At 39.9% G+C, this 18,476-nt stretch overlaps 1 protein-coding gene across 3 annotated transcripts in view; it reads right to left on the reverse strand.

Moving 5' to 3' along the window:
- LOC108719879 (disintegrin and metalloproteinase domain-containing protein 22-like) overlaps window positions 1-18,476 on the reverse strand; it is a 134,360-nt gene that overhangs the window by 72,955 nt on the left and 42,929 nt on the right. For all 3 annotated transcript variants that reach the window (XM_018269138.2, XM_018269139.2, XM_041567444.1), the window contains exon 4: window positions 12,825-12,891. In XM_018269138.2, the coding sequence (XP_018124627.1) occupies window positions 12,825-12,891 (67 nt within the window). The remainder of the gene's footprint in view (window positions 1-12,824; window positions 12,892-18,476) is intronic.

Below are 18,476 nucleotides of genomic sequence, written 5' to 3' on the forward strand. Positions count from 1 at the left end.
AAACACTTATTTACCCATTTTGGATTCGTCAGAATGTGTACTTTCTGAAAATATATGGTTTTCTGGGGTCTCTGTACTGTTAGGGGGGTCTAATGTCGCATAATACACACACCAGGTGCTTATATTGCAGCAGCCAGCGCGTCAGCTGTGAAAATGTCTATACATATTGTCATTTGGGGGTCTCTGTGCGCAACATAGTTTGGTATATCTATGCATATTGGGCATCAAAGTGTTCAGTAGACCCCTGGCGCTCATATTTAGGATGTTTTATGCTGATAAGCTACGAAATGTGGGGCATATAATGGGGTAGAATTCAAGCTTTGTGACGATTTTCAGAAATTTGATAAAAACCGTTATGTTCAGCATTGCTTTGCAGTTTGGCAGTTTGCAGTAGAAACACTTATTTACCCATATTGGATTCGTCAAAATGTGTACTTTCTGAAAATATATGGTTTTCTGGGGTCTCTGTGCTGTTAGGTGGTCTAATGTCGCATAATACACACACTGGGTGGTTATATTGCAGCAGCCAGCGCGTCAGCCGTGAAAATGTCTATACATATTGTCATTTGGGGGTCTCTGTGCGCCACATAGTTTGGTATATCTATGCATATTGGGCATCAAAGTGTTCAGTAGACCCCATGCGCTCATATTTAGGATGTTTTATGCTGATAAGTTACGAAATGTGGGGCATATAATGGGGTAAAATTCAAGCTTTGTGACGATGTTCAGAAATTTGATAAAAACCGTTACGTTCAGCATTGCTTTGCAGTTTGACAGTTTGCAGTAGGAACACATATTTACCCATATTGGATTCGTCAAAATGTGTACTTTCTGAAAATATATGGTTTTCTGGGGTCTCTGTACTGTTAGGGGGGTCTAATGTCGCATATTACACACACCAGGTGCTTGTATTGCAGCAGCCAGCGCGCATCAGCCGTGAAAATGTATACACTATTGTCATTTGGGGGTCTCTGTGCGCCACATAGTTTGGTATATCTATGCATATTGGGCATCAAAGTGTTTAGTAGACCCCTGGCGTTCATATTCAGGATGTTTTATGCTGATAAGTTACGAAATGTGGGGCATATAATGGGGTAAAATTCAAGCTTTGTGACGATTTTCAGAAATTTGATAAAAACCGTTACGTTCAGCATTGCTTTGCAGTTTGACAGTATGCAGTAGGAACACATATTTACCCATATTGGATTCGTCAGAATGTGTACTTTCCGAAAATATATGGTTTTCTGGGGTCTCTGTACTGTTAGGGGGGTCTAATGTCGCATATTAGACACACCGGGTGCTTATATTGCAGCAGCCAGCGCGCGTCAGCCGTGAAAATGTATACACTATTGTCATTTGGGGGTCTCTGTGCGCCACATAGTTTGGTATATCTATGCATATTGGGCATCAAAGTGTTCAGTAGACCCCTGGCGTTCATATTCAGGATGTTTTATGCTGATAAGTTACGAAATGTGGGGCATATAATGGGGTAAAATTCAAGCTTTGTGACGATTTTCAGAAATTTGATAAAAACCGTTATGTTCAGCATTGCTTTGCAGTTTGGCAGTTTGCAGTAGAAACACTTATTTACCCATATTGGATTCGTCAGAATGTGTACTTTCTGAAAATATATGGTTTTCTGGGGTCTCTGTACTGTTAGGTGGTCTAATGTCGCATAATACACACACACCGGGTGGTTATATTGCTGCAGCCAGCGTGTCAGCCGTGAAAATGTCTATACATATTGTCATTTGTGGGTCTCTGTGCGCCACATAGTTTGGTATATCTATGCATTTTGGGCATCAAAGTGTTCAGTAGACCCCTGGCGCTCATATTTAGGATGTTTTATGCTGATAAGTTACGAAATGTGGGGCATATAATGGGATAAATTTCAAGCTTTGTGACGATTTTCAGAAATTTGATAAAAACTGTTACGTTCAGCATTGCTTTGCAGTTTGACAGTTTGCAGTAGGAACACATATTTACCCATTTTGGATTCGTCAGAATGTGTACTTTCTGAAAATATATGGTTTTCTGGGGTCTCTGTACTGTTAGGGGGGTCTAATGTCGCATATTACACACACCGGGTGCTTATATTGCAGCAGCCAGCGTGCGTCAGCCGTGAAAATGTCTATACATATTGTCATTTGGGGGTCTCTGTGCCCCACATAGTTTGGTATATCTATGCACATTGGGCATCAAACTGTTTAGTAGACCCCTATGTTTATATTTAGGATGCTTTATGCTGGTAATGATACATGGACAATACGATGCTGGAAAGTTGAAGCTTTGAGGCAATTTTCAAAATATTTTACCAAAACCGCCAAATTTGGCAAAGCCTTGCGACTCAGTAGTTTGGGGCAGAAAGGCATGGGTACCCATTTTAGATTCTGTATAATGTGTACTTTCCAAAAATATATGGGTTTGGGGGGTAAACATATATTTCTGTGTTTTTACCCCACAAAAATGCAGTCAATGTGTTGATTTTTCATTAGCTGAAGTTACCCACAGGACTATTTGTATGCGCTAACTTCATTTTGGGGCCTCTAACTGCCATATACTTTGGTAAACCTATGCACAGTGGGCACCAAACTGTTTGGAAGACCCCTGGCAATCATATTTAGGGTGTTTTTTTTTGGTGCGTAACGATACGTGGGTGATATGGTGCTGAGAAGTTGAAGCTTTGAGGCAATTTTCAGATATTTCACCAAAACCGACAATTGTGGGAAAGCCTTGCGACTCAGTAGTTTGGAGCAGAAAGGCATGGGTACCCATTTTAGATTCGGTAGAATGTGTACTTTCCAAAAATATATGGGTTTGGGGGGTAAACATATATTTCTGTGTTTTTACCCCACAAAAATGCAGTCAATGTGTTGATTTTTCATTAGCTGAAGTTACCCACAGGACTATTTGTATGCGCTAACTTCATTTTGGGGCCTCTAACTGCCATATACTTTGGTAAACCTATGCACAGTGGGCACCAAACTGTTTGGAGGACCCCTGGCAATCATATTTAGGGTGTTTTTTTTTGGTGCGTAACGATACATGGGTGATATGGTGCTGAGAAGTTGAAGCTTTGAGGCAATTTTCAGATATTTCACCAAAACCGACAATTGTGGGAAAGCCTTGCGACTCAGTAGTTTGGAGCAGAAAGGCATGGGTACCCATTTTAGATTCGGTAGAATGTGTACTTTCCAAAAATATATGGGTTTGGGGGGTAAACATATATTTCTGTGTTTTTACCCCACAAAAATGCAGTCAATGTGTTGATTTTTCATTAGCTGAAGTTACCCACAGGACTATTTGTATGCGCTAACTTCATTTTGGGGCCTCTAACTGCCATATACTTTGGTAAACCTATGCACAGTGGGCACCAAACTGTTTGGAGGACCCCTGGCAATCATATTTAGGGTGTTTTTTTTTTGGTGCGTAACGATACATGGGTGATATGGTGCTGAGAAGTTGAAGCTTTGAGGCAATTTTCAGATATTTCACCAAAACCGACAATTGTGGGAAAGCCTTGCGACTCAGTAGTTTGGAGCAGAAAGGCATGGGTACCCATTTTAGATTCGGTAGAATGTGTACTTTCCAAAAATATATGGGTTTGGGGGGTAAACATATATTTCTGTGTTTTTACCCCACAAAAATGCAGTCAATGTGTTGATTTTTCATTAGCTGAAGTTACCCACAGGACTATTTGTATGCGCTAACTTCATTTTGGGGCCTCTAACTGCCATATACTTTGGTAAACCTATGCACAGTGGGCACCAAACTGTTTGGAGGACCCCTGGCAATCATATTTAGGGTGTTTTTTTTTGGTGCGTAACGATACATGGGTGATATGGTGCTGAGAAGTTGAAGCTTTGAGGAAATTTTCAGATATTTCACCAAAACCGACAATTGTGGGAAAGCCTTGCGACTCAGTAGTTTGGAGCAGAAAGGCATGGGTACCCATTTTAGATTCGGTAGAATGTGTACTTTCCAAAAATATATGGGTTTGGGGGGTAAACATATATTTCTGTGTTTTTACCCCACAAAAATGCAGTCAATGTGTTGATTTTTCATTAGATGAAGTTACCCACAGGACTATTTGTATGCGCTAACTTCATTTTGAGGCCTCTAACTGCCAGATACTTTGGTAAACCTATGAACAATGGCCACCAAACTGTTTGGAGGAACCCTGGCAATCATATTTAGGGTGTTTTTTCTTGGTGCGTAACGATACATGGGTGATATGGTGCTGAGAAGTTGAAGCTTTGAGGCAATTTTCAGATATTTCACCAAAACCGACAATTGTGGGAAAGCCTTGCGACTCAGTAGTTTGGAACAGAAAGGCATGGGTACCCATTTTAGATTCTGTAGAATGTGAACTTTCCAAAAATATATGGGTTTTGGGGGGTAAACATATATTTCTGTGTTTTTACCCCACAAAAATGCAGTCAATGTGTTGATTTTTCATTAGCTGAAGTTACCCACGGGACTGTTTGTATGCGCTAACTTCATTTTGGGGCCTCTAAATGCCAGATACTTTGGTAAACTTATGAACAATGGCCACCAAAATGTTCAGAGGAACCCTGGCAATCATATTTAGGGTGCTTTTTCTTAGTACGTAATGATACATGGGTGATATGGTGCTGAGAAGTTGAAGCTTTGAGGCAATTTTCAGATATTTCACCAAAACCGACAATTGTGGGAAGGCCTTGCGACTCAGTAGTTTGGAGCAGAAAGGCATGGGTACCCATTTTAGATTCTGTAGAATGTGTACTTTCCAAAAATATATGGGTTTTGGGGGGTAAACATATATTTCTGTGTTTTTACCCCACAAAAATGCAGTCAATGTGTTGATTTCTCATTAGATGAAGTTACTCACGGGACTGTTTGTATGCGCTAACTTCATTTTGGGGCCTCTAAATGCCAGATACTTTGGTAAACTTATGAACAATGGCCACCAAAATGTTCAGAGGAACCCTGGCAATCATATTTAGGGTGCTTTTTCTTAGTACGTAATGATACATGGGTGATATGGTGCTGGGAAGTTGAAGTTTTGAGGCAATTTTCAGATATTTCACCAAAACCGACAATTTTGGGAAAGCCTTGCGACTCAGTAGTTTGGAGCAGAAAGGCATGGGTACCCATTTTAGATTCTGTAGAATGTGTTCTTTCCAAAAATATATGGGTTTGGGGGGTAAACATATATTTCTGTGTTTTTACCCCACAAAAAATGCAGTCAATGTGTTGATTTCTCAGTAGCTGAAGTAAAGTCCTGAACAATTTGGATGCGCTAACTTCATATTTGTGTCTCTAAATGCCAGATACTTTGGTAAACCTATGCATAATGGATATCAAACTGTTCAGTGGACCCCTGGCAATCATATTTCAGGTGCTTTTTCTTGGTACGTAATATAGTTTGGGATATGCGGAGCAGCAAAATAAAACCTTTGAAATGATTTTTCAAAATTTTGAATTTTATTTTGAAAAACCGCTATGTTCAGACAAGCTTTTCTGTTTGGTAGTTGGGAGTAGAGAGACATAGTTACCCATTTTGTAATCGGCAGAATGTGTACTTTTCAAAAATGTATGGTTTTCTGGGGTAAACCTATGGTTTCAGGATTTTTTGCCTTGGAATCTAAAGCATGCCGTTTTCTGCCTTAGTGCTTTCAAAATTCAGTAATATACTGCCGGGAGTTTTTGCTGTACAGAAATCCTAAATCTCCCTAAAACTATACATATCTGGTATTGGCACGTTCGAGAGACATAAGGCTTTCCAAATCAGTTGGATTTTCATCTGTAAAATGAAATATTTTTCTGGTATAAATTGATATACAATGAAAAATGGTAATTTTTCATTTTTTTTTGTTATTTAGCACTATAAATTTTTTTGCACAGGTGGAAATACATGAAAACTCAGGCAGATTTAGAAAGCTCAGTTTCTACCGAAAAAAACAATGTATAGTTTTCCTAGGTAAACTATAGGTTTCCCCTCAGAAAATGCCCCTAAAGTGAGAGAGCACAAAATGCTTAAAAACGGCTGGCATTTCGCGTAACCAAAATGTGAAATTCTGCTGGCACTTAAAGGGTTAAAGGGTCTGCTTCCAGCCTTGCATAATGAGCAGCAGGTAAGGAGTGTGTCCATATGCTGTTCTGCAGTGTACTAAAGTCTAACTAACTGCTTGCAGGCTATATATTCATATGCTTATCTGCACTGTGCCTGGTTATGATTGTTTCCTGCCTGAAAGCACAAGCCATTTACAAATAGGACACCAGTAGCCCTATTGAATATGGATCACTGGGCTGGGGGGGCTGCTAGGCTCTGATATATACTTGCTATAAACATCAGATAATCCATAATATGTATTGCACTATTTTTGTTCTGCATTCTATGTTTTGGCTATTGCTCACATAGAACAGGTTGCCATAATAGAGGTCGAGCAAAGGTCTGGCTGAATGCTAGGGCCTGATATAAGCTTGCTCTATGCAGCAGCTAATCTAAACTATGGACCTCATGTTTCCGTGATTGTACCTGTGCTCCTATTTTGTTCTACAGCTTAAGCTCTGGCTATTGCTCACAGGTAAAACGTGGCCCTACAGGATGTAGAGCACAGGTCTGGCTGGCAGCTAGGCCCTGAGACATGCTTGCTCGAAGCAGCAGCTAATCTAACTATGTATTTCATATTGCTGCGATTGTTCCTGTGCTACTATTTTGTTATACAGCTTATGCTCTGGCTATTGCTCACAAAGAACACGTAGCCCTGTGAGATGTAGAGCACAGATCTGTCTTGCTGCTAGGTCCTGATACATGCTTGCTATAAGCAGCAGCTAACCTAACTATGTACTACAGGTTTTCTGCAGTTTATGAGTTGGCTATTTCTCTCATGGAACAAGTAGCCCTAATGGATTTAGAGCACAGGCCTTTTGAGTTGCTAGGCCCTGAGATATGCTTGCCCTAAGCAGCAGCTAATATAAACTATGTATTCATGTTACTGTGATTGAATCTGTGCTTATATTTTCTTCTGCAGTATATACCCTGGCTATGGCTCACCTGGAATAGGTAGCCCTAAGGTATGTAAAGCACAGGCCTGGGAACGGCTAGGACCAGATTTACGCTTGCCCTAAGCAGTAGCTATTGTTTTATGTATTACATGTTGCTGTGATCATATCGGTATGCTCCTATTCTCTGCAGTATGATATGCTCTAATTATTGCTCACCTTGAACCAGTAGCTCTAATAGATGTACATCACTGGACTGGGTGGCTATGAAGGTCGGATATAGGTTTGCTCTGACTGCAGCTAACCTAAACTATGCATTACATGGGGTTGTAATTGTTTCTGGGGTACATTCCGGTTTAATCCAGATGACTACTGATAGGAATACCTACATATGAATGTCTTTTCATTCCATGGCATTGCTCCTGGGATAAGATATGGCTTAATAAATTAGACACTAGGCAATATTTTTTCCCGATGGCAGGTAAGCCTAACTTTGTCTTGATAAACACTACAGGAGTTCTGAAGCCTGTCTGTTATAAGGATTGCTGGGTTAACAATAACCACAGGTATGTACTACTTTTGTGACCATTGAATGTACATTTTTCCAGATTCAGCAGCCTTGTATCACCGATCACTGCCTGAACGAATGGAGGACCAGATAATTGCTTTGCCCAGTCAATTGTGCAGTTTATTACTACCCACGCAGCTCGAGCTCTGGGGTCGGGTACTGTGCTCTACCAGGAGCTTAGGACTCTGACCGAGGTACATATTATTATCACATATTTTAATATATGCTTGCACCATGGCCCACATCCTGCAGGGGGATTCTACTGCCTTCAGAACAAATGCTCAATTAATGGATAAACTCCATAATACAACTGGTCTACCAAGCAACATATATGTTTGCATCCATAAGAGGGCCATAGGCAGGTGCATATATTTTAATACTAAGGCATGTATATGAGTGTGTATATATGTTTGCACTGATATCTATATATGATTTGTGTCCTTGGGATGGGTTCTTTTTTGGAACCAGAAACGTTGGCTCAATAAACCTATATTTTTATGCAACATATAGTATTTTTGAAGATTCCTGGAACAATCAGTACTTGAACTCTTCATCCATAAATTTCACTATAGCAGCCAGGACATCTGGCTAGTTTCTAGGGGTGCAACCTGTGGAAATTCCATATTCATAGGTTTAAGGAAGAACAAGGTATACAGTTCTCTATGCTTGGCTGAAGGATCCCCAGATGTATTTCTACCATTTTCTAGGGTGACTCCTTAGTGCCTCCTACAAATTAGAGAGGGGAGCCACTACCCAGTGTTATTCCTATACTATTTCTACTGATATTCTTAATGTCAGGATAGATGGGACATTTTATCTGCCAATACAGGGTGTCTATAGAGACAGGGTACACATACATATCAGGCCACTGGGAATTTGCATAAGGTATATTTTTCAAACCAAGGGTTTTCAGGCTATAGGAGTCCTCAAAGTGTCTTGTTAGTCCATAGAGATGACCTCTGTTCAAGTCTGGCCCAGGATAGGGATATTCTGCTTATACTACCTTATACTATCATCAAAACGGCTTTGTGACTTAAGGCTCTGTGTCCAGAAGGCACTTATTTTGGGCCCATTTATTTATTTTTTTCTTCAATTTCTCAATCCCCTAGTTAGTGGTTTTTTTTTTTAGAATACAGGGCCGGCTGTTCTTCCACACCAGATAGGTAACTGATTGGACAGCAGATGGAGGCGTCCTAGGAGCGTTAATTATTTTCCCTCTCTATGTCTGTGCCCTCTTGGAACACCAGCAGTTTTGGATCTTTCCTCCTTACAGTTACATACTGCAGTTGCTACTTGTCCTATTGTTTCGGCCAAAAATGTACTTGGCTCTTCTGAGCAGGATCATAGTCTTCCCTTAAGTGGGACGGTTGCAGTCATTACAGTAGAGTGTAATCTCTTACCACTTCTAGTCATTAATTTCATTGAGAATGAATTAAGGATATTTTATGTATCTGTCATACAGGTTTGTCTAGCTTCAAATGGGATGCTTGGAAGTATTTTTTTTTTTTGTCTGTTTTGACCATGTCTGTCACATTATTCCCTATGCTAGGGGGATTACATTTACACCTGCTGAAAATTGTGTCTGAAACATTCGCACAGAGCTCAATGTCCAGGTAACTTCCAGATACAACACTCCTATTATCCTGGTTTGTTCTCGGATTCACATTCCTGCGCCACTCCTGATACATATGACCCAGCATGACTCTAGTAGATCAGAGGCCCTTCTGACACTTACTGGAACATCCATAGCGTCCCTCCAGTTCCAAGGTCAGCCTCAACGATTAAATATGTAGTATAATTGATTCCACATATAAGTGGGTCCCTTATGGGTAGAGAGAACACAGGTTTGTGGGTGACTAGAAACATTTATCCAGGGCATATAATCTGCCTCCATAAATCTTGGAATTAGTCCTTTAGTTGCACTGTGGTTATTGGGATCTGTAACCTTAGGGGTATTCAGTTATACCTCTCAGAGTACTAGGTTGGGTCAACCAACAGAGGGGCTCTTTCTTAGGTACTGGAGTTGCTCAACTCTTTACAGTTAATTGAGTCTGCCTCATCACAGGACCTTACACAGGGTAAGGAATTCTAATCCCAATTATTTTCTCAGGTGCCCTTGTCTCCGATCTTTAGGATCTGCTTTCGGTTAGAACAGTCCTGACTAACATGCATTCTGATATGAAGATATTTATGGTACTGGCCTTGGGTACCTCAGGGTTCATTGGATATCCTACATTTATGGATATATCCTAAGTAGATCATTTCTATATTGTGTCTGTTTTGGGTTCTTACTCCTACCAAGTGTTTCTTACAGGTACCTTGCAATTTGCACTGAATTTAGGCATACATGTGATGAATGCTATTTGGTGAGTAGGAGAGTATTTCAGCTTGCTGAATTCGCCTTTTACAGGACTGTCTTCCTCTCTCTCTCTCTCTCTTCTGGAGGGTGAAGTGGTGGTTAGTGAGCTAACTTGTTCCTCACTCTCAGTGGGCTAACATCTCTCTCTCGCGCTCTCTTTCTCTATAGTATATGCTATACTATAGCTCTATTCTTAGCCTGGTGAACTTATTCTGGGGTTTTCACCTGGACTCTCTATATTAAGGTAAGGAGTTTGCATGATGGTGGACTATCTAGTCAGAGATACTCCTTTCCTTATTACAGTTTCTTCTTAAAGCATATTCCCTCCCATGGGATAACGTTAACTTGCTATGTCCCGTAACGTACTGACATGGAGTACTTCTAGGGAAAAAGGAAGATTATTTCATACTTACCGAGATCTTCCTTTCCTAGACGTACTCCATGTCAGTACACCCGCCCTTTCTTTTCCGGTAATTTAAGAGCTTGTTACAAAGACGCCGGTAGGTGGGTGTGGTTGGCCTTTTAAAGGCTTGGGGAGGTTCCTTCTAATTGGAGCAGGGAGGAGGGGCTATCCCGTAACGTACTGACATGGAGTACGTCTAGGAAAGGAAGATCTCGGTAAGTATGAAATAATCTTCCTTTGTCTGAGAAATAGTAGTGATGGTCACCCACTGATATTGTCAGGTACAGAGATCTTATTGGTTCCTGATATAAATCTTTTAACCTGTCTGATCGACTAAACGACCGAGTGCCATGGTATGAAAAATGTTAAGACACTCCACACATTTTTGCTTCGTATGTCTATATCTTTGTGGCTATGACCAGCGTTAATCAGGGATACCCAGATTGTGTGGCCTTCTAGCTGTTCTTTAACTTCCTACATTTCCCAAATTGTCTGACATCAGTGGAATGAGGATGGTGGAAGTTGCATAGTCAGCAACACCTGGAGGGCAACTGGTTCTGCACTTTTCTGTATCTACTGGAAGAATCTACAGAATACAATACAATCTACAGAACAGAATATTGTATATCATGTATGTTTGTCTGCAATCCCTTCCTACCCATTGCTGTTTTGATTTCAACATATTATTGTTTATTAAAATGCTATTAAATTGCTATAAAAGGAGAAGGAATACCATTTGCCAAAAGTTAGGCTCCCCCAAGTGACTACTTTTACTTACCTGACACCCCGGGTCAGTGCTCCTATCAGCTCCTATCAGCAGAAAACCACACCGATTCTACTAGAAATTACCACAGAGAGACCCTCTTCCTGCTTCTTTGGGTCTTCTTGCGGCTGCGCATGCACAGTAGAGTGAAAAGCCGAAGTTTAACGAAAAAGCTGGCTATTTTGCTCTACTGTGCATACGTCTGCCCTGGGAAATTTTAAAACCAAAGAAGCAGGAAGAGGATCACTCCTTGGTGCTTGCTAGAAAAACCCCAGGTAGGTGCAGTTCTCTGCTGATAGGAGCAACGGCCCAGGGTGTCAGGTAAGTAAAAGAAGTCACTCGGGGGTGCCTAACTTTTGGCACCCCAAGTAGAAAATGGTATTCCTTCTCCTTTAAGTACAGGAATGTGTGGGAATGCTTCAGGATAAGGGTTTTTTCATTTGGATCACCATACCTTAAGGGCAGAGACCACACTCTGCAATTTGAGGAGATTAGGCGCCCAGGGACAAATCTCCTCTTCTTTGGGGCGACTAATCTCCCCGAACTGCCTCCCCTGTCTTCCAGCCGGCTAGAATGTCTTTACCTTTACCTTTTTATATTCGTTCCCAACAAAATGCTGGGGCTGAAGATCTGCGTAGAAAATATATTATAATAATAATTTACTGTATATGCCTGGAGTTTTAGAAAAAAAAGAATCCTTTTTACCATTCATAAACTTATGTTTGTATACACTTTCTCCACAAACAGGAGCTTTTCTCATGATGTCCTCCTCACCGCCTATTTACAGATCTTCTATGATCCATGTCTTGCTACTCCAGATCAATTGCCTACTGATCACTTTTACCAAAACCAAATTAATCTCCAAGGGACTGGTGTGAGATTTAGTCAGAAGGCACCACAGTGCCAACAGAAAAGGTTGATCTGAAGACACTAAGGGGCAGATTCACTAAGCACCGAATTTGCACTAGTGTCCACTTCGCTCACATCGCAACACTTCGCCAGGCGTAGATTTGCCAGGACAACGCTAATTCACTAAAATCCAAAGTTGCATCCAGGGTGCGCGCTACTGCGCAATCGAAGCAAAGCTGCACTAGCGTTGTCTCATTTGCATACAACGGGAAGTTAAAGTTGAATGGACGTATATGTTGCAGCAAATACATTACATCACACAAGCCCGGGAAACCTTAAAAAAATAAAATAGAGTTGTTATATTGGCCTACACATGAGCTCAGTGTATAGTTTATGTGCCATATGTTTGGAAATGTAGGGGGGAAGCCGGTTACCCCAGAAAAAAGTTACGCTCTTTTGCAGCCTATTACCCTGAAAAATGAAAAGTCGCCAGCGTTATATTTTTTTTTCAACTATTTTTTGAGGAAGTCCTATCTACTCTATTGCACTTCGCCTGGTCTAAGGTGGCGAAGGCAAGTCTGGCGCAAGAGGTAATGTTCAGTAAAATCCACGTAGTTACGTCCCTTCGCCAGGCGCAAATTACCGCTAGAGTCTCTCTTTCGCTAGCGAAGTTTCGCCTGCACCCCTTAGTAAATCGGCGAAGTAACGAAATGACGTCACGCTGGCGAATTTTCGCTAACGTTAGTCACTTTGCCCTTTAGTAAATCTGCCCCTATGTCCATTCCCAATGGCAATAAAGAAGGGATGGATACATGATAAAATGAACAGTGAACTAGCAGATATCTGACCATATGATTTCAGCATAGAAAATATTTAAAAGGAGACCATGACTTACTTTAACCTCTACTGTTTTCCCATCCTGGGTTACATGTCTTTCCCGGTAGTCTGAAGACAACAAGTCACTGTGTTAGAAGAAAGCAAAAACACAAAAACAGATTACACTTAAATAAAGGAGCAATATTACTTGATTAATAAAGTATGTATTTATTATTAAACCAATTTGTGGTATTAATGAATTATGTTCCATAGTAGCATTTATAGCTTTGTCCCTCTTGTCCAGTTTGTTGCAAAGAACAATTAATTTAGAGGTCTGTGTATTTTATGCCAAAAAAACAATCAGTAATTTATAAAGTGGCAGTTTCTGCAAAGTGAGAAATATAAGGCAGGGTTTCCTTGTATAAATGTTATTAGAAAATGCTTCTGTTACACCCTATATGAGTACTATAAAAGATAGCAGTATTAGCCTGGATCTCAAACATCATTATGAAAATTAAAACAAAAGAACTAAGTGAATTAATTTTTAATTTTAATTATGTTTTTCTATATGTAGTTCCTTGTGCCATAAGCCTTATGCTTACAATAACAGTAGAGATCCAATTCCAAGTGTTTGGGTCAACCCATTACACTCAACCTAAATACAACAATCAAAGGGCCTGTATGCGGGTTTATTAGCATTTGTAAATTGTTGTTAGGGGGCCCTATGGTGTTTAATTATGTGTTGGGAGGCATATTTTTACATATAAGTGATATCCCTGCAGTGAGCACCATTTGGTTTTTTTCGTGTGCTACCATTATTAATGTGGACATGGTCCTGTGGTAACATTGCTGTGGTTTTAAGTGGATGTGGCTTAATAACAGGAAGTGGTCAACACTGGCTTCCATTATCGGCCCTCCACCACGTAGGCCAGCCCTCGTTACCACAGAAGTTGGATAGCACTGCACTAAAGGATTCACTCATTTGGGGAGCAGATGTTTGCCTTTCACATGCAAGGACAAATGGTGCTGCAATGGCCAGGGGCCAATGTTGGAATATTAACTCCTGTCTATGCAGAACCACTTGGAAAGAACCACATTAACATGAAAATGCGGTACCCATCTGGTACTGCATTTAAATCCTTCCCAAATGATTCCTGGCCCATATATCCGCAGATATCAGCTGAGCAAGCCATCGGAAGGGGCCAATACATAGGCTAATAAGCAGCTCAGTCTGAAGTTGGCAGGTTTCATTGGCCTATGTATGGGCAGATTTATAGTCCCCTACAGCTCACTACCCCCCAATCAACAAGCTGGCCACCTTTTTTAAGAATGCTAATATACAAATATCCTGTTGAACAATGGGGAGGACTATAATTTGACTCTAGTTATTGCAGGATTCCCAATGTGGAACAGGTGCACATTCTACTTTAAGCCAGTGTTCTCCAACCAGTAGCTCGCAAGTAACATGTTGCTCACCAAACCCTTGGATGTTGCTTCCAGTGGTCTCAAACAGGTGCTTATTTTTGAATTCCTGTCTTAACAGCAAGTTTTGGTTGCATAAAAACCAGGTGCACTGCCAAACAGAGCCTCCTGTAGGCTACCAGTCCAAACAGTCAATCACAGCTCTTATTTGACATCCCCATTTGACATTTCAAGTTTCTATTGTTCTCCAACTCTTTTTTACATTTAAATGTGGCTCACGAGTAAAAAAGGTTGGGTACCCCTGCTTAAGTCCTATATTTCACAGCCTGGGATTCGTTTGAATACCAGTTCATCCACAGCACAAAAAATTAACCAGATAAAATACTATGAAGCTTCAAAAGCCTGTCCTATAGATTAGAGGGCCTAGATTAATATGTCTCCCTCTTCAAAGCAAAGCCTTGAGTGTAGGCAGCGTGGGAGGTTTTTCATTTACAAGGTAGTAATTCCAGCGTCCACTAGTGGATTGTGTAATAGACAATAATAAGAGATGGGTAAACTTTGTCTCTTGTTCCCACTCCAGGAGTAAAGAAGCCCTAATATGCTTTGTATAAAACTACAAAATACTCCCAATACAGACACATATACACAGCAATTCTCAGCCACATTAAAGGTGGTGGCCATAGCATAAACTACTACAATACAACCATGATAACAAATTTCAGGAAAGATGTGCTTTATTTTTTTTATTATAAATATTTGCCTTTTCCATTTTAATGGAATAAAATGAGATTAAACTGGAGCAGAATAACAAAACCCCTTACTGCTTAGACATAACAAATTGCTATACTATTAGGACCCAGCTTTTTAAAGGTTGCTACATTATTAAAGAACCAATTGAATTTATAATTTTCCCTAAATGTCCAAATAACCTTATTACCTCAAGGATCAATAAAAAGAGCACTCTTGTTTTAAAGCATAGTATGATTACAACAAGGGAGGATGCAGTTAAAATGCAACGGAAAGCATGAATGCATAACATTTTCTATGCACCCATTATATTGTGCTCCCTATGCTCAAACAGTTAATAGTCTCCAAGGACTTTGTTAGGGGTCACAGGAGCTGACTCATTGGTCATGCCAAGTCCAGTTATTATTACAAAATGTTACAAAGGACAAATCATTCACATTACTCCCCCCCCCATTGGAATATACAATCTAAGGTTACTTTCAAATGTATAGAACTCATAGTAGTGTCCATTTAATCATGGGCCAATCAAACTGCCTGTATATTTTTGGTGTTGGATGAAACCAGAGTAACACGAGAGGGGACCTACACAGACATGAGAAAAACATGCAAACCCCTTACAGACAGTGCCCTACCTGTAATTGAACTCAGGGCCCCGTACCACAAATATACACTGTTTACAAACCCCTACAGTTAGGGGATGGATATATGTAAAAAGTCAAGAACATCCGTCAGTGTATCACATCATAATCCAATGGTATGCAGATACAGGAAGAACCTACAAACTAAAGCTTGGGCTTTAAGTTTTACACATATAAAAATATGATAAGCTGTTCTAAAAGTAAGAGGGCAAATTAAATAACATTACTCATTTACACAATTTGTAAATATAATCTGGACTGTAATTTGTCACACATTTTTATAAAAAAAATTCTATCTGTTTAGGGATTTGCTGTGCAAAACTGGGCCACATTCATCTATTATTATTATCTGAAGGCACCGAGAAAACCGCTCCACCTCCATGCCCTACTAAACCAAGCATGGAACTGGATAAACAACGTGCTTTTCTTGTATTGTTTATATACAAAAATGTTATTGTATGGTAAAAAAAACAAAGTTAGGTTGCAGGTAAAGCATGCTTATAATCAATCCCTTAATCATAAGCATGCTTATGATTAAGGAATTGATTCCTGAAATGCGTAAAGTGTACGAATCTCGCAGGTTACTGCAATAAACCTTCCTTCACCGGAGTGCTGTCTTTTTTCCTTGGTCTTGACAATGCAAAGTGCTAACCTCAGTAATGCAATTGGTGCCAGGGAGCATCTGCAATATCGGTGTAAGTAATATATTTGGAACAGTTTGTCTATGCGTGTCAGTGCATGCATTTGTATGAAGCATAGAGTCTGAAGCTAAAACAACAACCCCCAGCCAGTTAATTACGTCTGCTTTTTATCAGCCACCATATTGTGATCCTACAACCTGCTCTGACTTTCTGTCAATTATTTATAGCAATCCTACATAACACCATTTGGCTCAGCTACAAAAAAAACTGCAGACACTTACCACGCAACATCTTTATTAATATTTATCTGCTTCACATTTTCAGGATATTTTTTAGAGAGAGATTATATTCAATTTATAAAAATAGCACCGATATAAATATTTCAGGTAAGCATCACAAAATGTTGTCTTAGATTTCATTATTAAGAATTAGATGTTAGACATGACTTCTCTCCTTAGACTCATGGCACACTGGGCGTATTCTTCACCAGCAGTTTTCTCATGCAGTTAAAAAGCCCCAACCTGTTTGGACCAATTGCTGTTGACTATAATGGAAATCCACAATGGACACCGCTGGTAAAAATGGATTTCATTACATAAAAAAATCATCACACACATGCGTTCTTGTTGCAGCATAATAATGCCCCATAAATTAAGGTACATACAGAATTGGTTTGCTGAGTTTGGAGGTGTGACTTGATTGGCCTGCACAAAACCCTGACCTCAAACCAACAAAACACCAGTGGGATGAACTTGAACTCTAACTGAAAGCCAGGCCTGATACTCAACATAAGTGTCCAACCTTGTACCTTATTGGAAGAAAATAGATTTTGGTACTGTTGATCTTCCTCTCCTCTTCCAGTCCCTCCATTTTCTTGGCATTTGTCACACTGTACTATTCTGGTAATCTTTTATCTCTAACAGAAATCTTTTTCTTGTTTCCTAAAATAAAGTATTATGGCCACAATTGCTTCTGTTGACATTCCTCAAGGCTTCTCTTAATGCTGACTCCTGACCTTGCCCATCTCACGCCTGCATAACTACTTACTTAGTTTCGATAAGGACACACCTCCAGGGGAAAAAATTAAAGATGGTGGAGTGTTCCACAGTGGAACGTACACCAATCTCTTTTTGAATCTTCCCAGAAATGCACACTGGTGACTGGCTTGCAGATAGCAGGGTCTAACAGGATTTTTCCCGGTATCGCTTTGGGCCAGTAAAACCCTGGACACCCATAGTAGAAAATAATACGGCACTGTTTTATGTACAGTAAAATATTACATGGGGTAATTATATAGTGAATAAAGTACCCCCTCTTGTAAAATATAAGGATATTATAAGTTACCGAGGAGTTTCATAACCATATAAAAACACGAGGCCGAAGGCCAAGTGTTTTTATACAGGTCAGGGAACTCTGAGGTAACTTATAATATCCTCATATTTTACAACTGGGGGTACTTTATTAATTATAATACACAAATTTTAGTGAGTCATGTGACAGAAATTACATCACTACTCACCATTTATAACTGATGACATCAGAACTCACCGTTTATAAGGATATGATTTACAAGATATTCACGGCTTTTGTGTATTATATGATGACACTATACTGAAAAAGAAATACACATTATTTGAAAACTATAGCAAAAATATTGAAAAATACTACAGTAGTTATGCATATGGGGTTTTGCCTAACTCTGAATCATACTAATTCGGCAGGATTTGCATAGGGAAAATGTTAGACTTGATGTTTATGAGTTGTTTTTAACCTCAAGTAGTATTTAACAGAGCCATAGCTGTACACATCTCTACTCAACCAAGTGAAACCTGAATGTTATATTTTAGGGATGCACCTTATCCAGGATTCGGCCTTTTTCAGCAGGATTTGGCCGAATCCTTGTGCCTGGACGAATTTTTATATGTAAAATAGGGGCGGGGAGGGAAATCACGTGACTTTTTGATACAAAACAATGAGTAAAAAATTGAAAAAATGTTTCCACGCTTTCCTTTCCCTCCCGATTTGCATAAGAAAATTAGGATTCAGATTTTGTTTGGTATTCGGCCGAATCTTTCATGAAGGATTTGAGTATTCGGCCGAATCCCAAAAAGTGGATTTGGTGCATCCCTAATATATTTAAAAGGAAATTATTTTTTGAAGCCGAGTAGAAAAAAAGAAGGAAAGACATTATGAATAGTAGCTGAGCCTGTGAGCCACTAGGTAATCACATCAAAGAAGAGATGGTAAGGTAAGGTTTCTGCCGATAATGCATTTGCAGCTTAC

The sequence above is a fragment of the Xenopus laevis genome, chromosome 6S, assembly GCF_017654675.1.
Source record: "Xenopus laevis strain J_2021 chromosome 6S, Xenopus_laevis_v10.1, whole genome shotgun sequence".
In the NCBI taxonomy this organism is placed as follows: Eukaryota; Metazoa; Chordata; class Amphibia; order Anura; family Pipidae; genus Xenopus; species Xenopus laevis.